This window comes from Eptesicus fuscus, chromosome 6 (assembly GCF_027574615.1).
Source record: "Eptesicus fuscus isolate TK198812 chromosome 6, DD_ASM_mEF_20220401, whole genome shotgun sequence".
Classification (NCBI taxonomy): Eukaryota; Metazoa; Chordata; class Mammalia; order Chiroptera; family Vespertilionidae; genus Eptesicus; species Eptesicus fuscus.
This window is the reverse complement of record NC_072478.1, coordinates 57,677,081-57,701,043: the sequence shown is the minus strand read 5'-3', so window position 1 is coordinate 57,701,043 and position 23,963 is coordinate 57,677,081. Positions and strand designations below refer to the sequence as shown.

The 23,963-nt window shown below is 38.1% G+C and overlaps 1 protein-coding gene across 1 annotated transcript in view; it reads right to left on the bottom strand.

Annotated features, from left to right (window-relative positions):
* INPP4B (inositol polyphosphate-4-phosphatase type II B) overlaps positions 1–23,963 on the bottom strand; it is a 562,110-nt gene that overhangs the window by 159,746 nt on the left and 378,401 nt on the right. The window contains exons 9-10 of the mRNA XM_008143795.3: positions 22,912–22,991; positions 2,121–2,232 (exon numbers count right to left, since the gene is read on the bottom strand). Coding sequence (XP_008142017.2) covers positions 2,121–2,232; positions 22,912–22,991 — 192 coding nt within the window. The remainder of the gene's footprint in view (positions 1–2,120; positions 2,233–22,911; positions 22,992–23,963) is intronic.

Below are 23,963 nucleotides of genomic sequence, written 5' to 3'. Positions count from 1 at the left end.
GTATTAATATTTTATCTGCTTCAATATACATGAGAGATGATGTGTCATGTACCCACATGACTACGGGTCTAAGTGCAGTTTCTTTTCTTTCTCCGCCATAAATGCAAACCAGTGAAAGGGATGTTATTTTCAGGATATCCTTTCTTTCAGTGACTTTGTCCTTTCATACGTTTCAGTCATTCACTAACTTTGGGATTTAAATCCCCATCGGTAACAAACTGTGTTAATGCACTTCACCGATTTTGAATACGTGAATCTGCAAAAGGGTGTCTGTGTTTGCATTTCTAACAAACACCCCGGATGATCCTGACCGCGCTTTGAAAGCACCGAGATAAAGTTATTCCCACACGACTCTCCTAAATGTCACGCAGAGTGGACTTACTCCATGTTCTCTTCCCATCACCAATATTCCCCGGGACTTCCAACAGAGTTTATAGAAAATTTTATTTAAAAAAATTTGCAAAAGGTCAAGGTTTACTAAGAACCAGACAGGACGAAGGCGCTGCCGACAAAGCTCGCTGTGTTTACCATTTCTGTCACCTGTGACTCGCACACGGTTTGTGCTGACACCGCCACCTCCTATTTCCAGAACAGCTCGGTAAGGTCTCTTTTAAGTTCACATGACTAAGCCAGAAACATAAAGCAGGACTTGGGTGGGGCATATTCCTGCGTATCGAGTTCTCCAGTTATGAAAAGATCATGATTCAATTTGCGCTACCTCAGAATAGAATAAAGAAATAAAGGGGTAGATGGACTTTGAGAACAGAGAGGCAGCTAGTAATGGAGTCAGAGGCAGGGAAAGTAGCCTAACTTAGAAACGGGACGTGTGTCTGCTCCTGGTCTGGCTCCTGGCCACAGGTCCAGGCACCATCATCTGCCCATTTCTGACCTCAGACCCTGCTTACCCTCAAAATCCTCCCTCCTTAATTTTGATACACGTGGTGCTAAGATGAGTCTTATATAGAACTCCGAAGGACACGAGGACCAAATGAAGGGACTAACACAAACCCTAAGAGGTTCTGCTAAGAAACTTCATCTCAGCCCTGACATTTGGAAGCAACCTGATTCAAACTCCAGGCCTCCTTGGAATATTTTCATGATCCGGGATATGCTCCAAGGGAGAGCAGGAGAACAGAGAGAAACAGGCTTTGCCTATCCTGGGGCCAGAACTATATATATATATTTGAAAAAGAGTCTTACATTTTGTAAAGTTAATGATTCATTAAGTGTTACATAAACACCATCTTCCATGTAGATGTTTCCTTACCAACAAAATTCAAATGTTCCCAGATAAGAGTCACTAAGCTAGAAGTTAAGTCAGAATAAGCCTTGTCATTAAAAAAATGTTCATTTATGAAAAGGCAGGAATTACAGTGTGTCTACAAGCTCATGTTCCTGAAAAGAACTATTAGCAGTTTTGAAGCCTGTCCCCTATGTCTCAATAAAATAGGCAATTGCATTCCTGAGACAGGAATTTGGGCTAATACTCGATACCAAGTTTTCATCTCCTGCAGAAAAGGGAGTAGAAAGTAAAAGTCCTGGCCACATCTTGAGAGGCACTGGAGCCTTTATTCTGGGCTTCAAGGAAGCCCCTTGGCCTCCAGCAGGCATCGCCCCTCCTCCAGAGCTGTCGCTCCGCTGTGTACAATTCCCTGCTTCTCTCTCTGCAGTTTCATAAAGCACAATGTTATTAAATCTGCCTCCTTGAACATAAGAATGAAACCTAAGTTCAAACTGCATCTTTTTCCAAAGAGGGTTTTGAGAGGAGGGAAATGGTTACTTGTGGTAATAGTCCTCCAAGAATTTCCTGGGCATCTCCTGAAGGGTTAATTATGGCAGAATGTAACAGTGATCAACTGAGAAGAGGCAGCGTGGACACAGGGGCGGGCGGAGAAGAGGAAGATGTTTCTGAGTGGCACCTAGCTTTGCATAGTTCCATGCAAACAGCCTCAGCTTCAGAGGATGAAACACACTTCTGGTACTCAAATTGCAGAGCTGATTTCTCATTTAGCTCTTGAAGAATGAGATTTCATACCCCACAGAGGTGTTGGTGATTCAGACATCTGGTGAAGATGATCATTTCTAATTTAATTTGTGCAATGAGCTGGCTGAGACCCTACCTTTTGTCCCTGCACATCTGCCGTGATGTGGTCGGCTTCCCCATCCTCAATCTCCCCCATCTTCACGACACTGACTTCTATGGTGCCAACAACTTTGCCACCATCTGAAGTTCTGCAACCAAAAATAAATGACATGGAAAGGTAAGACTCTTCTCTCTTCTTAAATTGCAGTAATCCCCCCTTACCTGTGGTTTCTCTTGCTGTGGCTTCAGTTACCCTGCTATCAACTATGGTCCAAAAACATTAAATAGAAAAGTCTAAGAAATAAACAATTCATAAGTTTGAAAAATGCACGCTGTTCTGAGTAGCAGGATGAAATCTCATAGAGTCCTGCTCCATCCTGCCCAGGACATGAATCATCCCTTTGTCCAGCCTCTCCATACAGTACACACAGTATAATAAGATATTTTGAAAGAGAAAGACCACATTCACATAACTTTTACTACAATATATTGTTATAAGTGTTCTATTTTATTATCAGTGTTATTCATCTCTTACTGTGCTTACTTATAAAGCTTAACTTATAAAGCTTACTTTATAAGTTAAGCTTTATCATAGCTATGTATGTACCAGTAGAGGAAAAAGCAGGAGAACAGTATACGTGGGGAGTGGTACTATCCACAGTTTCAGGCATCCACGGGGGATCTTGAAATGCATCCCCCATGGATAAGGGAGGGCTATGCCCATACTTATCTGTTTCTGAAAACCACTAACATTGCTATTTACTTCAATGGTTTTAATTAAACAAATCTGCTTAAACCACAGCAAAGCATGTTAATGTTGGTGTTGTTTTTAATTTCAAAAGAAAATGAACCATGAATTTGCAAGGTAAGTACATGGATTGTCAAAACTGACTCCATGAAGGTGAAAGCCCCTCCAGGCTGGCAGGAGTGGCCTCAGCATCACGGGTCAGGGCCCTGCTTGGCAGCCTCCACATCTCTGCAACAGCGTAAGCCACAGCCCCTCTAAACCAGTTACATAGGATCTTGTGTGCATCTATTACAGAAAACACAGCTGAATAATAGGCGAAAGACAACACACATCCCTATCTTCCTCTATGACTGGGCCATTGGCTACAAAATTTGATTTTGTATCATTTTTCTTTCTAAGAGATCAGGTAAAGAATATTCTCTGCTAGCAAACATAAGAAAGTTAAGAAACATGCAGAGCAGAATTTAATCATAGAGATTGGTTAGTACAACTTTTTACTTTTTCAGATAAAAAACCTGAGACTCAAAAAGATGGAAAGGCTCGCCCAAGGTAACAAAGCGGCAAAACTGAAAACCCAGGTTTCTGTCTTTTTCAAATGTTGGTCACTGAGCAACTAACTCTTCTCTATTTAATGATGATGATGATGATGATTATGATGATGATGATGATGTTATTATTAAGATTCCATCAACATTATTATTTTAAACATGCATATTTTATGGTTGACAATAATAATGAAAGCTAAAAACAAAATGAACAACCACCATCTTTTAAGATTATCTAATTTCTTTCTCTGGACAAGAAAATATACAGAATAAATGATGCCATCCTACCAAGGAAATACTGTCACAAGTAATGGATATTTCTCCCTTTAACCTTCTTGGAAAATAGATAGCAAATCACCCCATAGTTATGATGTACTGCTATAATTTCTAAGACTAACTAACAAATAGTAGTCACATGAAAATTGGTTTTTTTATATAGTCATGTTCTTTTCTGAAACTTATTTTTAACTTTAATTTGAATACCTATACTGTCTTTCTTTCAACCAATTCCTTCTACGTGTCACTACTTTATTGTTACAGGTATCGGAGAAGAGGAAAATTAGTAAAAGGAATTTGCCAAAATGCTAATTAAAATAATGACTAAGTTAAGTAATAATTATATTACTAGATAATTGATTATGCTTTTGAGAAAACTGAAATAGAAAATTCTGGTGAACATATATAGCTAGTGTTATAATGTAATAAAATAAAGATTATGTACATTAAAAGTTATTTACTTGTTAAATAGCATATTAAGATTTCATATTAAAATATAAATTCTTCTTGGCATTTCTTAATCACTAAATCATAACATTGACTCAAGTATTTAAAATTAATATATAAAACTTAATCATTCATCACAAAAAAAGATGTGTATGTGGATGACAGTATAATCTTTTTAGTGAAAAACTATATTAGCTTCAATTCTGGGATGGTTATAAATAATTAATTATACCATTTTCCAGTTGAAAATGACATAAAAACTTGTCATAAGTTATGATATGACATAGCTCTGTACAAGCTTTCAGTACCTGATAGTAAAACAGTTTATTAACAAGAACCTTCATTGGCACTACCCATAATTATTTTTCTAAGAGATCTGCAGACTTTATCCTCCTAATCTGATCATTAATAACAATTAAACATACCTGTTTCTTCCTTGAGAATTGTTTAAAAATTTGTGCATGAACCAACTGAGGTAGCTTAATACAAAACCTATAATAACATTCTAATTTTTTCCTTGAACTAAACCAAGGAATGCACATAATGATTTGAAACAGAAGGCAGATGTTCCACAGCCTATCCCAGGACTGCGTAATAAACCAATATGTGCCATAATGGTAAAAAGTGTGAACTCAGGAATTTGAGCTATCTGCTAGCTGCATAACTGTGGGCAAGGGACTTAGCTATGCAAAACTTCCTTTGTAAAATGGAGATGATGATAACTTTGTTATAAGGATTACATTGACATTTTTGTAAAGTGCTCAGCACAATGCATTATACAAGATAAGTGCTTCTTCCTTCTCCCCCACCTAGTAGTAGAAGTAGCAGCAGCAACATAATTATTATTGCCATTAATGTATTATATGATATTTAATTTTATTCTCTCCAGAAGTATTTTATTAAAATTGGCATTAAATATTATTGAAAAAGATTATAAGATCTTATGCCATATATGAATTTCAACAGTGATTATGTACTCACTAGAGATAGAAAGCCTTACTAATAAAAGATGATGTTCTAAAGCTTACATTCCTAACAGTGCAAAAAGCACAAGTTTATAAATAATTACAATGACAGCAAGCATTTCAAAGAGCCAAAGCAGATGACTGAGCAATGTCCTCTGGGAGTAAGCTTCTGAACCATATTTCTATCTGTTTCCTTTGAAATAGTATCTGGCTATTTTTTGAATAATTTTTATGCCTTTGGGTTTCCTACTTCTATTTATCTACTAAGACTTCCACTTATTCCCAGAGCAAACTTAAAGCAAGGGGCTTGGTTAATCTAGCGACACTAGAGGGATTGTAGAATCAATATTCCACCTCCCCCTGAACCATTGTGTTTAGAACACTCTAAATATCCTAAAGGATGCCTCTTCATCTGAGATTTGTGGGAGACGGAATGGGGAATCCAGGTTATAAACTAAAGAATTGAAGCCAATGAACTGGCATTTAAAATGCAGAACAGTTCATTATTCATTCTGTATCAATTTACCACACCCAGTGTATGGCTATTCAACACTTCGCTCCAATCAGGAGAATCACAATTGAACTATCTATTCCCTTTCTCCAAAGGCTGTTTCAAAGATCATTTAGTAGAAATTTAGGAAAAGTTTATATTCTTAAACTCTTAATTATGCTTTCAACCCATCAGGTTGGGGAGGCTAGTGATAGTTGCTTAGCCATTATTCATCACAAAAATTCTGAGTTGTCTGTAATGGAAATTCATCATATCTGTATGAAAGACATATTGAAGAGAGTTCTGGATTTGAAAGCAAGAAACCCAAGCACTACTTCCAGCTCAGCTGCTAACTAGCTGTGTGACAAAAGACATATCACTTAAATTATCTGGATTTTAGTTTCCTTTACGGCAAAACAAAGAGTCAGTTTCTAATAGCTGTTCTATAATATCAGCAGGAATCACTAATCATGCACTAATCACTACTGTAGTTCCATAATATTATTCTATCATAGGTACCATAGGCCATCATAGGCTGGTGCAACCTTGGGGAAAATCTGAGACACATTCTAACCTATCGCGCTCACTCCCACCTTCCTGTCCAAACTTTCCCCAAAACAAAGTACATGATAAACCTGGGAAGAAATTCCAAAATCATAGCCCAATAAAAGAGCGACTTTTTCTTATTTGATCCAATGTATACATATGCATTTTTCTGGCATTATGTCATTTTTACAAGGATACAAATTTGACTGAGCCAAGAAACACTTTTCGAAAAACTTATTTGGCAATAAAAACAGGCTGTAGTAAGAAATAACTACCTCAATCTACGTGAAGGGGGAAGAAAACAACACTCTGCCATTTCAAACAGTCTATTGCCAGGTCATTACCACTAGTTAATGCAGACAGCTGTAAGAGAAATAAAAGATGGGGTAGTCCATGGCTGCTAAAGTATTTCCATCACAACGTTGAGTTCCTATTTATTTCAGCAGGTACACTTAAATATTCAATCATGCCAACAAGATGAAAGACAACGAAGAGGAAAATTTCAGCAATACAAATCCATACTCCCTTCTCACTTAGGTTTTCAGCATGCATAATACATTCGTGATTAAGGCTTTTTAAAATCTGCCTTTAAAATAACTCCCCTAATGCTTCCTAATGACACATTCCATTTCCTATGCGGAAACATACAAACATTTTTACAAGACTGGAAAAAGGTGATGGGGACAGTCTTCTAACAAAGGACAATTTCATTACATCCTTCCTCTAAGCTTCTCCACCACCTACTATATCTTTCTCAGTAGAGCAAAAAGAAAAAAAACAAACCTACCATTGGAAATGTGAAACAGTAACATGTAAATCATCCCTCTACTATGGAAATGCCACAGAGAGACAAACCAACAAGTGACTTTGTAAATACCCAGGGGGAACCCATCATTAGCACTGTCAGTCCGTGTGAATATAAAGTAAGCCTGGTGCTATGCGCAGGACTCTTCAGCTGTGAGATGTGCCTTGCATTTAAACCACCTAGACAAGTAACTGGGAAACGAAGGTCTCACCTGGACAGAAAAATAAACAAAGGCCATAAGTAAGCAGAGTGAGTGAGTGCCCCCTGATGATCTTCCTGGTGAATTTATTTACCTGGCAACGCTAGATTTACTTAGGGCTCACAAAAGTGAGGGTTCTATTTAAGTATGTATAACTAAACATACCTCTATCCTGGCTGAAATTCAGAAATGCAAGAAGCCATATAATACTTTCAAACTAGAACTCAAATAAAGTGTTTTAGTAGTTCTATTAGTACTTGCACACTAAGGTTTAGTCCTTGTTTTTTTTTTTTTTTTCTTTCTTTTTTCTCATTACAAGCTGGCCTTCAGAAATTCCATCTATTATTATGGGATTCAACTATCTCTTCTATAAGACTCTACAATTCTATATTCCCTACTCTGTCCTGATTTCCTGATTTAGAACTCCAATTTCCTTTTGTCCTGACATCATTATTTCACACTCTGTAAGCCTGAAATCTATCATTTCCTTTTCTTAAACTCAACTCACATCGACAGCCATAGCATTCTCCAAAGACCAAAAACCACAGACTATTCCACCTCTACTTTTGCTTTGCCCTGTCACTACCTTCCAAGAAGTCACCCCATCCTGTCCATAAAGTTTCTTCCATGTGTTCCTCTCCAATGGCAATCTCCCAATTAGTTTCATCACCTCTGTTATGTTACACCTGGAGAACCTACCTCCCATCTGCCGGTATCTTTCTCTTCTATTCCATTCATGTCAGGTTTTCTTCTTAAAGCCTTGCTGTCACTATTTCACTTCCTTTCCTGTGTTCTTAGATATTGCTCAATGCCGATCCAGAGAGTCTGAAGTATAGCCTCTCTTCAAAGACCTTATATCAGGACTTATCATGAGGTGTGGACATCTCGGTGTCTTTGGTTCAAATTGGTTCATATCATCACACACCATTAAATAACAGAGTGTGCTTTAGTGGAAAATGCCGTCAGCATTAACAAAGTTCTCAGTCATGGTGTTGGCGCTTTGCAGTAAAGAGCTATGTGACCATGAGCAGGCAACTCAGACTCTATAAAATTTTCCAAATTATACATATGAAGATAATAAACATCCTACTTATCTCAGATTTATGTGACCAAAAATAAAATCTTAAATTTAAATCTAAAAATGCTTTAGGAGTCCTAATAGTCACACAGTGTGGGCCATGAAGCTTCAAGAGCACAGCATGGGTAGGTTGACTCTTTGTTTTTTAGACTAATTGGCTTGTAGAGTTCTCTTTACTGCTAAATACTGCTAAATTACCCCTATAAAATTAGCTACAGCAAATCTTTGCCTCCTTGTGACTCTATTTGGAAACTTCTTGTTTCAATGTGAAATGTGAAATACAAACCATCTCCTTGAATGTAAGAAATATATTGCTGAATAACAAACGACCACAAATTCAGTAACTGAAAGCCACACCATTTGTTATCTCACAGTTTCTATAGATCAGATGTCTAGGCCAAGTCCTTTACACAGGGTCTCACAAGCCTAAAATTTATGTCAGCTAAGCTGCATTCTCATATGTTAGATCTAGAAAATAATCCTCTTCCCAGCTCTTTCAAATTTTGTTGGTAGAATTCATTTCCTATGGCTGAGGTATGTCTCTTTATTCCCTCCTAGTTATCGCTGGGATGACACTCAGCCCCAGAGGCCACCCTCAGGTTCTTACCATGTGGCCCTCTCCATAGGCAGCTCACCAGATGGCAGTTTGCTTTTTCAAGGTCAGCAGGAGAATGTCTCTCTCTAGTCTGCTAAGAGGGTGTCAGTCTGATATCTCAGATACCAAGTGAAGAGTATGTTTTAAGGAGGGAGTGATCCACTGGGCAGATATGCTAAGAAAGAGGAGCATGGAGAATTTTCCATTGGATTCAATAATATGGAAGCCATTCATTCCTGATCATGACAAAAGCTATTTAGGTGAAGTACTAGGGATGAAAGCCTGATGAGAATGGGTTCAAAAGACAATCATAGGAGTCACAGTAGAGACAGCTCATAAAATGGTTCATCTATGAAGAAGAGCAGAAAAAATGGAGTATAAGTTAGAAGGCAATATGAAAGATTTGGCAGCATTTTTTAATGCTACTAGACATGATCTAGTACAGAGGAAATAATTATAATACAAAAGTAAAAGGGGATAATTGTGGAGTAATGTCTTGGATAGGTGAGAAAAGATGCAATCTAAAAGATGAGTAGAGGGGTTGACTTTAGACATGAAGCAGAGTTCATCAACAGTAACAGAAGGAAGGCAAAGTAGATGTTGGTAAGTTGGTAAATAAAGCGTGAGAACTTGACAAATTCCTCTTCTCAGTGAAACAGAAACCAGATAAATACCACTGAGAATGAGGAAGAGGGGAGATATTTTGGAGGTCCTTGGAATAAGGAGGTGTGAAATAATGGTCAAAAAGGTTGGGAGGGCAAATGGACCAGGGGAATCAAGTAGGAATATAAACTAGTAGTGAACGCACCCAGGAAGTTAGGGGATCATGATCCCTAATGGAACCTAGAAGCATGGAAGTTGGGCTATCCTAGCCCACTTGAACAAAATGTTGGATTTAAGCACAGTTTTTGTTGTTGTAGCTTTTATCTTTATTCCATCCATCCATCCATCTTCTGCTTAGAAAGTATAGTTATAGAAGAGGGGCACAGCGGTTGAGGGTGTGTGCAAGGAACTTGTTTTGTTATTTCTCAGCAATGGACCATGCAACTTCAGCTATGAAAGAAGAATTCTGGATATGGGGGAGGAATCTGTGAAGAGTGAAGACATGATTTTAGATCAATAACTTGATACAGTCAAGGAGCAACTAGGAAGATACTGGAAAGATCTGATATGGAAATTAGAAAATAGAATACAGTACTTAAAATCAAGACTCTGGAGGGGTGGAATTAATGACAAAATCTAGGGAATGACCATGGAGTGGGTTGTGAAGGAGGGCAGAGAAAATCCTGAAAGCCCAGTGAACTGAAAAGATCATCTACATGGCTATGGAATCACAAGATGTGTAAGAGGAGCAGTGCTGAAGACGACACAGTGAATTTCAAGTTAAAATCCTCATCCAATGGTGACATCTTTAGGTCATATCAGTAATGAGAGAACCCAATGGTATATCGGAGGCTGTGAGCCTCAATCCAGGAGAGTTTTCAGAGGATGCTCATTCTACACCAGGTAGCCACTTAGCAGAGCTGTCAGGGAGAGGGAGCCAGCTCCCAGTTAAGTAACGAATAATGACCAAGGAGAGGGGATGGGGCTGAGGAGGCACCTCAGGTATCAGGATAGAGTTGGGAAGCAGAGGCCACCAGGGACAGATTAAAAGTGGACAAACAGGGAAAATGATGGGCGGCCATGTGGATGAAGGATATCTGCACGGGGACCCAAGAATGAGTAAAGGTTATTGACACAAGAAGGAAATTCAGTTTGGCTAGGCAAAATATGCAAGGACAGACAGGGCAGCACTAATTTTAAAATAATATAAAACCTGAAATTTCCCATTCTCTGAATTTAACTTGTTTTGTTACATCACCTTGACACTGCATTACTAAATCCTCTGGTAATTATTTCATAGGTCAAAATGTGACTGATTCACAGTTAAAGCAGTGTAGGTAGAACAATAAAGGTCCCTACAGAAATTTTTGTTCAAAGGAAGGAAAATAATTAAAGCAAAGTTCAAGACACACTGTTACATAGAAATTATATATCATTCTTATTCATGCCAAACGGAATCTGAAGGTCAACAGAAATAAGTCAAATGCCCTGCACCAGTTTTTCATTATAAAGTGTATGGGAAAACAATACTTTTTATCAAAAAATCTCCCTTTTAAAGCATTATTTTTAAATTTTTTATTATAAGAGAGCGTATATATCAATAATTAAAAGATATTTATCACATCTCTAAAAAAATCCATGTAAGAAAAATAATGGGTGTGAATATTCAGTAGGTTAAGGTTCTCAAAAAAAGTAGAAAGAGTGAAAATGAAATCACAGGATTAAAATTTTCAACGCAACAGAGATTTCTCTATATCCTTTCGTAAATTTTTGAGAACTGAATTGAAGTTAGTATTCCAAATAAAAGTTTCACTAGCTTGAAACAACTCTGGATGTAGCTATTTTCTCCTTCATTCCAAGATAAACTCCTGAGAACTCAGTATCAAAATTGGATAAAATCTGAGAATGCTTGAGCAGAAAGTAATCTTAAGTATCATCCAATTCATTTTGTAGAAACTGAGGCCCTGAGAGGTTAAGTGAAAGGTTCAAGGCCACCTCACAAGTCATCAGCAGTAATGGAATTTGTCTAAGAACATTAGCAATCAGAAGGCAACATCTGATTTTTTAAAATTTATTCTGAAAATCAAAATATGAAATGGTAATTTATTGATCAATTTATTTTTAGCTTCTTGGTCAATAAGTAGTAAGGTTACTCATAGCTTCTGTCCGAATTGGCTACAAATCCGGTACTCATGATCTTCTTGGATTTGATCATTTGGTAGAACAGTTCACAGAACTCTGAAAAGTACTTATTTCACCAGTTTATTATGTTATAAAGGATTTTATAAAGGGTAAAACCAGATGAAAAGATACATAAGATCCTGAGTGAAGGAGCTTCTGTGCCGTGGAGTTGGAATGTACCACCCTGCCACAACATGAAGGTGTTCACCAACCCAGAAGCTCTTTGAACTCAGTACTTTTGACATTTTTCTGGAGGGTTGCTCACATAGGCATGATTGATCATTCACTCAATTTCCAGCCCCTCTCCATCTCAGAGAGGATAGGTGTGGAGCTGAAAGTCCTAAGCTTCTAATTATGTCTTAGTCTTTCTGGTGACCAGCCAGCACCCAGGAGCCCAGCTGTCCCTTACCCAGAAGAAAGATAAGGTATCTCAGAAAGCAGTTTCTTAAGAGCTTTGGAGTGGGCTGTTAGGAGCTGAACTAAACCAACACAAGTCAATGAAATTTTTTTTTTCAAAATAGGACAATAAACATATTGACCAATATTGAAGAACAAAAACAAAAAAATCTACTTCCTGGAATCATATGTCTAATTAATGCTAGAATTTGGACCACAATCCTAAGCAGTCATGTGACTTGGCTTCCAGTCCTAGTTAATGCAATAGGCAATCTACATGGCCATCCTACAACCTGCACTTAAACTGCATGAATCAGCATTATGCACTGATTATTAATATGCATAACTCAAACAGAAGGGGAAACTCTTGCCCAGAATGGGTAATCATGAGCACTTGTGAAATGTTACTTGTTCCATTCTCGGCCTCTCTTCTAGCTTAAGAGTTGCCCAGGATTCCATTCTTCAGATTAGTTCCAGAAGAAAACTCTCCTGATACTTGTAAATTCATTAGCTTTCCTTTATGACTCCATCTCTCTGTATCTCTAGGTGGAACATTTGAAACTATTTCACTGAGGAATGAACCTGTAGGTGTAAGAAAGGAAAAACTACCATCCAGAAAATATAGATATTCCTTTATTTATTCATCTTAGCTCTGAAATGCAATGAATATTGGACTGCTTCATTTTATGTCCATGACTAGCATTTTTGAACTTAAAGAATTTACAAAAACAATATTTGAGGAAAAGAAGCAATTTCATAACAAATATTATAAAACCAGTTACACATATATTTATTCTTTTCCCTTCACTGGAGCTTCATATATCCATTATTATCTCAATATATTTTTCAAATGAACTTGGCAGGAAAGATAATGTCATTCAAACAGTCCTTCAAGGACATGAGGGATTTGAGGAAAGCAGAGATGGCATGAAAGAAAAAACAGGGAGTAAACTTTATTTTCTATTAAAGTATGAAGGGATCCATTCCTTAAAATCTGTAATATGATTCCATAATTTAAGTTCACCTCAGTGATATTAATTTCATTAGTAGGCAGATGGGAAATTTTAAGCAAAGTAATTAACTCCTGGTGGCAGTTATGAAACTTCGTTTCCTCCAGTATCACAATCACAGTCTTATCCTTAAAGTACTTTAAAGGTTCTGTCATTTGGTCATAAAAGCAGTTTATTTCTACTAGTCTAAGAAATGAGGCTCAATAGCTAGGAAATTTAGTGCTAGTTGGCAGTTGGCAGAACAAACAAACAAACCCAAGGATCCTTAGAAACTGTCTCTCTTATTTACTATGTAAATCACTAGAAAAACTTGATTCTAGATAAGAGAAAATTAATCCCCATTATACATCATTTCTAAATTGAGGATTGAAACTTTTAATCTTGCTTTGAATTAGAGAAACTACATCAATATTGGGGAAGATAAAAATAAAATAAAATTTACGTTATCTGCCATATCTTTGATGGATGGTTGAGTATTAAACCAAGTTTACCATGGCACTTTAAATTTGTTTTTAACAATAGTAAGTTTTAATGGAATGTGTTTGTTTACTTTCCAGTTTACATATGTAAACATCAGAAAGATGTAACATTAAATACACACACACACACACACACACACACACACACACTAGAGGCTTGGTGCACGGGATTCATGCACTAGTGGGGGGCGTGGCCCACAGGGATCAGCCCACTGTGGGAGCGCTGCTCAGTGGCACTCCCACTATGGGAGCGCACTGACCACCAGGGGAAGCTCCTGTGTTGAGCATCTGCACCCTGGTGGTCAGTGCACATCATAGGAACTGGTTGACCTGTTGTTCTGGTCATTCTGCTATTAGGTCGCTGGGCTTTAATTATATAGGATATATGTGAATTTGGTCATTTCATTTGCTGTTGTAATAAGTAACGTAATATAGGCTCGGTAGTACTTAGGTCAGGTCCAATTTAACCTGCCTTCAATCATTCCAGTTAACTTTAGAAGCTTTCTACGCAAGATGGTAAAATTGTCCCATAATATAACAAAGTCATCAGTGCCACACAATGTTATAAAGAAGAATCCTAAGTTACCTGATTATCTATTGAATTCTAATAAGCTTAAGTATTTTCATCAAGGGACCCAATGGATCACCCATAATAAAGCTGGGCCCATTGCTAGAAACACCCCTCCCCCCATTGTAACACAGCCTTGAGAAAAATAGTCTGTTTATATTGGTGCAAAATGTAATAATGTGAAGTAAAATAAACTTGCCTATTCCTGTTTATCTCTATCATTTTATCTTTGATCCCATCCTTCTCTTCTGCCTTGTTAAAATCGTTTATCATATTACTTTTGTGTGTTTTCTATTTCCTTATCTCACATTCACAAAATAGTCTTCTTCCTTTTCCTGACTCGATTCCTTATCTTAATGAAGTCCTATCGCAAAGAATCTCTTTCAACCACACTTTTACCACAAGACAGCCATGCTGTGACGCAGAACCAGAGGCATCAGTGCATTTCATTTAATGGGTTAGGGTAGACAATCCTGAGGTAGAGCATCCCTATAGAGGAAAAGCATTGTCAAGGGGAAGGTCACTTTCTATATTTTCTCAGGCATAATACCTCCAGCACAGTTCACTCATATATATTAAGAACTGACAATGTGCTAATGCAAAAGCAAAGTCAAACCTCATTGGAAACACAGTTAAAAAATTATGACCTTCTAGGGATCATTAGCCTCTGTTAGCTGGAGCAGGAATGAGTGGCTCTGACCTGCTTCTTCTGGTACCCACTCCCAAGCCTGATGATAGAAACATGGTCCTTTGGTGATTGAGGAGCTGATGGTAAGCGGGGATGGTGACCTGACCTTGTCACGGACATGCTTGGAGAGACTGGTGTCTCAGTTTTTAATGATAGTAAATTTGGAGAACACCAGGGTCTTCTGGATGTGCTTATTCCTTGGCAAAGGGTATCACAAATGGAGGAAAAATAATCCAAAGGCAGCGTGGGCAACAATCGAAGTTGCAACACTGACACACAAACATTGTTGTGCTCTCTTGCTGCCCCAAGTTGAAACTGGGCTCAGAGAAACACAGGGACTCTGACTGTACATTTAGAAAATGCAAAGTGCACAGAAGTCATTATAAACAAGAGAGGAAGTGGGAGGAAGTGGTGATTAGTGTCGAGAGCAATGTGTGTGGCAAGATGAGGCTGAAAAGCAGAGGTGCTGTTTTGTATATCTTGGCCAAGATTTTTGCATATATTCATGTTCACATTCTTGCTTATTCGGGTGTGAGGGGACAGTAGGAAGGGACATAAAGTTTAAAATAGGAGAAGAACATGGTCCAATAAGAATTTCCTATCATTAAAATTACTAGAAGCCTGGTGCACGGAATTCATGCACTCAGGGGGAGGGGGGTGTCCCTCAGCCCAGACTGCATCCTGTTGCAGTCTGGGAGCCCTCAGGGGATGTCCGATGGCTTCAGTCAAACATCCTTAGCACTGCTGCAGAGGTGGTAGAGATTCCCACCACTGCTGCTGCGCTAGCCAGCCATGAGCCCAGCTTCTGGCTGAGCGGTGCTCCCTCTGTGGGTGCACACTGACCACCACGGGACAGCTCCTGCATTGAGCATCTAAACCCTGGTGGTCAGTGCATGTCATAGCGAATGGTCGTTCTGCTGTTTGGTTGATTTGCATGTTAGTCTTTTATTAGATAGGATTAACATCAGCCCGGCCGGTGTGGCTCAGTGGTTGAGCATCAACCTATGAACTAGGAGGTCACAATTCGATTCTCAGTCAGGGTACATGCCCTGGTTGCAGGCTCGATCCCCAGTGGGGGGCATGCAGAAGGCAGCAGATCAGTGATTCTCTCTCATCATTGATGTTTCTATCTCTCTCTCTTCCTCTCCCTTCCTCTCTATAAATATATATATATATAATTCTTAACACCAAAGGATGAGTTAAAAATGATGATTCTTAGTTTAACCCAGAAAGAAAAAGCACCAAAACGCAGAGCTTTCAGGGGAAGAGCTAAGCTCAGTTTGGGACAGTTATATTAGTAGGTGATTTGTGAAAATAAGTGTCTATCCACTTATGCAAGCTTAAAAATCTGTCAATGGACATAAAAGATAGAACATGTCTTTTGTCCCTTTTTTTCCATGTTTTGTACAAAGTTCACAAAATGATGTCCATATAGGACATGGCATGAATGGAAGGAAAAATACCACACTGTTGGCAATGCCTGTGGATTTGTGGGGAATAGGAGAAACAGTTGAGTTACTGCATGTGGATATGGGCATGGTGTGTGGGAGTGAAAGTAGCGTGCATAAGAGCGAGTATTCATTTGGGTGAAGACTACATGCCTGTCTATTGATATGTGTGTTAAAGAATGTGCTTATGGTGGGTAAGGGCGAACCCATATCTACAGTGACACATGCATTTCTCTGGAAAATAAGTTGATCTTGTTTTAAACCAGCATTTTCTAAATTACGTAGCTGTGTTTCCTGGGACACGTTGTCTGCTACGATGTGAACAAAGAAAGCTTATTGGTTCAGATTAGTTTGGGAAAAGCTGCAGGTGACACCTGCCCTCTGAGAGTCCCAATGGGCCAACAGGACTCATTAAGGCTCTGAGAAGTCCTGCAGCAAGGAAACCCACCTCACTTTTCTAAAATATAGCATTTTCAAAATTATTTGGCCATAAAACGTCTTCGTTCAATAAACATATACATATAACTGAAGGATCCCAGTGTTCCAAAATAACCTGTTGGGAAAAGCTGCTATAAATGTGTCCAGAGCAGCAGAAACACAGGGTGATAATAAGGAAAGTGACTTTGGTAAGTGTGGGCGAATCCAATACAAAACTTTCCGGTCAAACCTAATTCCTTGCAGGCCTAATCATTCCTGAAAATTACCTTCAAAGCTAAAGTAGCTCTCCAACTTCCTAGGCAGGTAGGTCTGTGTGTACAGCTATTAACTGGGTGTGATATGCATTTTAAAAGAGGGAAGATTTCAGGCTTTTTTATACAAATGGGGTTGCTGTTGAAGTCCTCTAGGTATGTGCTGTCCCTTCAGTGACTGAAAACTCTACTTTGCAATCTGACAAATACCATGTCTTTTGAATAATGCAAACTAAGAAAGTGCTATTTGGTTTCCATGGTCATACCTACATAAAAATGGATTAGGAACATAAAGACAAATGCAGACTATTTAATTGTAGAACCATTTAAATGATAAATAAAAGGCAGTCTAGTTGAATGAAATAAAAATAACACTGATGATAATAATTTTAACATTAGGAAATAACCATGATGAACACCTTGCTTTGCATCAGATACCATTTCAGGTACACAACATCGGTCGTGTACAATCTATCTAACCCTCACCTGAAAACACACACACACACACACACACACACACACACACAGCCTGAGGCTAGAGAACTAATCAATCAAATAAAGGAACATAAAAAATTATAGCTAGCATTTATTGGGCACTTACTATGTGTTGGGCATAATTGTAAACATTTTACATTAATAATTCATGTGAGCCTAACAACAACCCTGTGAGGTGGGCACCAGCGTTGTCTGCATTTCACAGATAGGAGCACAGCAAGGAAGTCCTGCAGAAAGGAAACCCACCTCACTTTTCTAAAATATAGCGTTTTCAAAGCAATCTCAGAGCAATTGGCCATCCTACTGGGCAACAGAAGAACTGGGGTTTGCTCTCTGGGCTGTTTCCAAATAATGTGCTCTTCCCACTTTTCTACAATCCTAATCTGAAAATATCTGTATACTTTGCATTCTCTGATTTTATGACAAATCAATGTAATTGTAACAGTTACGACCAAGTGGCTCATGTAGAGACTTTTGATCATTATAAGCAATTGTGTCCCTAAAGGACATTCTCACAGTTACTTTTAGTAAAAGAATAAAATCAGTTTTAGAAGCCAATACCCATACTTCTAGGCTTCCTTCATCCTCCTGAGAGGTCTTACTTGAATTGACTTCTGTTGGCTGCTTTTGATGTATTCAGCAATAAAATGCATCAGTAAACTCTAAAAGCAGCTGACACTCTGTGATGCATTTATGAATTTCTGTCCTGAGTTCAGTGCTATATTGCTAAAGTATTAAGTCAAACAAATTTGATTTTTCCCCAAGTCTATTGGGATGCTGCCTGTTTCAGCCAAACAAACTGCTCTCCGTAGGCCTCTTGCACGCATCTGCGCTTAAGAAGTCAAGTCTCATGTCACAGTGATTAAAGCCGGAATTCAGGTTTCAGGTAAGTATCCATTCCTCAGGTAATAAAAATGGTATGTCCAGACCGAAGGTTAAATCAGCTCCTCAGCCACTGACCAATTTGGAGAATTGTTGATGTCAAACTAAGCAAGAAACAAGGAAAACAACCTCTATAGAGCATTTTTTGCTAGTGCAAGGAAGTGCACTGCACATGATTACATTTATTAATTGCCCAGAATCACCCCGAGAGGGAGGTCATTACTACGTCTATTAACAGACATTAAAGAGTAGATAAGCCTGGGGAGACACAGTTGTTGACAAAGCTGGTACCTGAACCAAAGTCTGGTATGAAAACCTGTTGTCCTTTCTGTTAATTACATTCTTTCCTGAGAATAAAAAGGAGGAAAGACTTATTGTTGGACAAAATAGCTGCTTTCACATGTGATCACAGAGAAGAAGCTGGAGACTTGTTTTACTTAACACCATGCAAGAGAGCTGGGACCACGGCCGGGCAATAAAACTTGGGATAAAAAAAGAATACTTTTCTAACACTGACCTGTTTGAAAACGGAAAAAAAATGCTTGGCTTCCCGAGTTTGAGTCCCTGCCAGTAAATGTGTCCAAGAAGAACCTGCAGTGCCAAGGCCTCTTCTGGGCTCTACAATCATTTAATTCTAAGGTTCTAAGCAAAACGTCTCTTCTCTAGGAAATCCTTGCTATGAGAATCCTTCTCTCCCAGCCTCCATGTTTCCATCCCATCCCAGCTGTGTGACCTTAGCAAGTCCAACTGCTGTTCCTCAGCTTACTTAGGAGTGAAAAAGGAATAATACCACCTTCCAGGCAAGGTTATTAGAAGATCAAAAATGACAAGATGTTGGAAATGCTAACCCTCAGAAAGCTCAAATAGTGTTAGTTACCTCTTCCTACACGGCTATGAGGTCAAAGTCAGTGTCAGAATCAGGATCCATTCTGGGAGAGCTTCAATCGCACCAAATGCACAGGGAAGGAAGCGCGCCAGAACGCGAGGTCTCCCCTTAGACATGTCTGGGTCAATCATGAGTGTGCACTTGCTACTGACTTGTCTGTGTCCCTGCTTGCTCAGGCCCAAGAAAATAGTGCAGTGTTCTTATGCATACTTCCAGGCTCTCTGATGTGCATTTCTTAATAAATTCTACGTAAAAGCATCAATTAACTTAGCTTTTTATATGCCATTCACATCCTCTAACTTTTCCCTTGATGCATTTAATAAAGTATAACACTATTCTGTTTTATAATTAATCATGAATATTTTCTCTCAAAGAGGGTTTGTTGGCCACCAGTCAATGTCTACAGCCCTTATCCTATATAATAAAAGGCTAATATGCAAATTGTCCCCAAGGACGGGAGTTAGATGTTCACTGACCACCAGGGGGCGGCACAGAACATGGCGGGTGTCAGTGGTGCTGGCAGCGGACTGCAGTGGAGGCGCCGGCTCTGATGGGTCCCAAGGAGAGCAGGACTGTGGCGGGATGGTGGAGCAGGTGAGCAGGCAGTGCCAGGCCAAGGTAGGTGCGAGCTGGGGCCCCTATCGCCCCACTGGCCACCCCACAGATTGGCCCTGATCGCCAGCCAGGCCTAGGGACCCTACCGTGCATGAATTTCATGCACCAGGCCTCTAATTTAATATAGAAAATGTTTTAGACATACAGAAAAATTAGTGTTGCCAAGCCATCAGAACTTTCGGCTGCACTCCTGCTTTGTAGTACCAAAGAAAAGCTAACTGGAAGACTTTCAAAAGAGAGTGGAATGTATTCAAAATAGATATAACAATTAAGACATATGGAGGTGATTTTTAAAATTCAGCTCTGAGGTTCAAGTAGCTATTGATAAGAAAAGGTGCTGTTACAGAAGCATTCCATCATACATAGAACTTTAAAGAATACATCCGGTGTTTAAAGTAAGATGATGTATATAATCTATATGTCTGTGTAGGAAAAGCATAGTAGTAGGAGATTAAAACTCTAAGCAAGTTTAATTCCATTTGAATAGAAAGAGAATTTCTCATTTAAAACTGTATTGTCAGACTATGGCCAAGGTGGGTCTCAGGTTACTGTGGGGGTTCACAGGCACTCATAGGACTCTAAGAACAAACCTATTCAGATTCACTGCCCTCGGGTGTCTAGAACACACATGGGCTCCCAACATGTGAGATGATGGTGGCAATTTCGTGTCTCTATCACGCTGAGCACACTGTGGAGAAAACCATATGTCATAGTTTAAGGAGCCTTTCCTGATCATTATTTCCAGCTCTGGAGTGAAGAACAAGCCTTTGGGGGATTACATTTCAAATATGTAGGGTTTATCTGTTGTTCTTTTATTTTTACAAACAACAGAAATGAAGTGTGTATGTGTGTTTATGAAGGTTAAATTAATAAAATATCAAATAATAAAAATTTAAAGACATTATAATTTGGATCTTAACTTCTCTAAGCACAAATATTTGATGGTAGAAAATAAGTATTTATGGTTTATGAGAAAGCAAAATACTCCTAAAATCAGATATATAAACAAATACATATGCAAGCACACAATCTATGGTACATATGTATATGCATGAATATGTACACCTATAAATGTTATATAAAATAGGGAAATCTTAAAAATAAACAGAAGTCTAATGTTTATTTCTTTAATATACTTTCTCATACATCTCTATATTTTAAAACATAACAATATGAGAATTCTATTACATTAAAATGTCTGGACTATAAGTGGAATAAAAGTCAGATATAATCAGTGCAAGGAAATATTTAAAACAAAACAAACAACCAAAATCAAGCTTTTTGTTCCTGACCTAATGTTCCCCAGCTCTGTACCTCAGAGACTCCCTAGTCAGTGGAGAGAAGATGAATTACATCGGAAGTAAAAGACATGAAGCACCAGAAATCACAGGCTATGATAAGTCTACTGTGTCTGGTTCATAGGGAGGGAAATTGAAAAACTTGGCAAAGCACTAAAGGAAAAAAAATAATAACCTAGCCATTTCAGAATTGATTTTCAAAAATTATTTATTCTAGAAAATGCAACTCATTGTTGTTTAATTTGTTTTTCTTAAACACAATCAAACTCAACTAAACAGGAATTAGGAGTATTAAATCAAAAGTGGAAATTTGTCTTGTTAGCCTCTAAATCTGAAATTATTATATTCCTATTTCCTTCCAAGGGTCGTACTCTAAACTTGACCATTCTTTTCCTACCCTCCCTCAAAGGCACTGTATGTAGTCACTAATTTTCATTTTACCAACAATTTCCAGTCCCGATTTCGGTTTCCCAAGCAGTGTCTAAATGCTGTGGAGCACGCCGCTGTTAGTGACAGTTATGATAAAATCACAACTGTTGCTTGTGAGTCAGCAAAAGGAGGAATAAAGTGCTCAGCTTCTATCTAGAAAACATGTGACCTGTTGGTAGTTCTAAGTTAGCTCCGTGTTTGAACCCAGCAGCACTCTGGTCAGATCTAACCACCACGCTAGGCTGGTAACAGGTTTCTCCAGGGCTCCAGTGCCTTTGAAAGCTAACCTTTTCAGCCGGCCCGTACACCCTTCAGACTGAAAATAAATGCAACAAAATTTTATTGGGAATAACACCTCCCAAACTATCAATATTTTAAATGTCTTCCCAAATAAAATACAACAACAACAAAATAACAGATGTTTATGAGACAGCCTAAGGGAAGCCAGAGAGAGGATAGTGGTTTCAATATTTATTTTTAGACATGAATATAAATTCCTTTAAATTGTGTACTACCTATTAAGTCAAAATGCAAAACTGTATGAATCAGGACAAATCAGAAAAGGAGACAGCCAGCAGTACAAATTCCAACAGAAGTCACAGCATTTTTACTAAAATAAATTCTTGGTAATAAGTGGTCCTTGGGGGCTGGGCCAGACAGCAAACAAACTTAAGATACTATCTTTTCCCTGAGAGTCAGCTTTATATTTCATCAAAAGAAGGGCATCTTAAGTTTACAACTAGGATTCTATATAATTTTTATACTATATAAATATTGCAAGGCAGTATTCTCCACTCCATGTACACATAATTGTAAAAGTTAGAATACAATTATATAGCACCATATTATTGTTTCAAATTTATTATAAACTTAAAAATAAATATTTATTTTTAACACTCTTTTTAGTATTAAAACACTATAGAACTTTCTGAAGATTATCTCATCTTCTATATCAAAAGAAATTGTCCTTATACTATAAATCAGCTCTATCTATTGTCTGTTTCAATATGAATCTATTTTAACTTACGTTTATATTTAAGAGGATAGCAACAAAATAAGCTTTAAAAAAGAAAATAATCATTTTACCCTCTAGTATCAAAAAATCTGCAATGCCTCTAGCCAATATATTTCAATCCTAGAAAGGCACTTGATTTTAAAAGTAATATTCTGATAAGTAACACAAATTATTTAATAACACTGCTCATCACTTCTATTGCTTTCTTACTTTCAAACAAATGTTATCCCTTTAATGATAATATGACTCCCCCTTGCCCCAAGGGCTAATAAACTTTGACAATCTAAAACGTGAACTTGAATGTGAGCTTGAATAATTGCTGTTTCAATACAACCTGTTGCAATGGAGAATGTAAGCCCTTTGAGAGCTGACATCTAAGCATCTGCGAGAACCATGACTGTCAAACCCAGCCAGTCCACTGTAACGGTATTATTGCAGACAGAGAGACCCACCTCAGGCTCAGGGCTAGCAGTTGCTCCTTTGACCTCAGTAGCTCCCCCACTTTAAAACTGGCATAGCCCAGGAAACTCCGCTGAAAATGAAAGAACAGTTTTCATTAACTTCTGAGGTTCCTAATACATCTGCTATCATAGCGATCACACAAAATTAGTCTCTAGAAGAAGAAAATGTTAAATCTCTTAGTCTGATAAACATTTCACGGACAGAAATACAATCATCACTGATATATCCACCTCATGGGGTAAGTCCCAGGGGTGCAAATGCATCCTTTTCATTAAAAACAAAGACAAATAGCCTGAAAAATAACAAAATGTGTGACACAGAAGCCAGGACTGTTCCACTAGCTAATTTTCTCCCCGTATGAAAGCTGGTGTAAAAGAAAGATGCTAAACTTTCCATATTTACCAATGCCACTGTCGTTCTTAGAATTCTTCGTCACTGGCAGCAACAATGTTGTATTCCAGATATGAGCAAATCTGGTTGTTGGAGCTATTTTTATGTGGGACTCTGGACAAGTTATAAATAGAAATGCTCTATTTTCCCCCCATCACAGCAATGTTTAAAAGCATTTGTTTCCTTTGTTATTTCTATACTAGCATGGGACAATTTCATCCTGACACACAAGAAATAATGGGACTTGTTCAGTTACGTTTTCTAAAATTGCTTTTTTAACCTATCATTCCGGGTGTTGACTATCTATGAATATCTACTTTCTCCACTCTTTGACTCATAATGTGAGGAATAAAACTCTAAATGGGTTGTTCTTTTCCCAAATAAAAATCTTTCATCTCTTTTTAACATTCCTGGCTTCTTCTGATTTAAAAGTCACAGTATTGTGGTATACCATAAATAGGATTTCTCATTCTCCCCTCAAGGTCAAGAAGTAAAGATGAAAATATCAAACCCATATTATTGTCTGTGCCATTGCTGCCTAACACACTGTAATATGCTACAAGATCAGCACTACATCTTCCAGAACATTCTGCATTCATAAGTCTGTTATCAGGCTTCCCTAGAATGAAAGACTGGAGGCCAACTGGGTCTT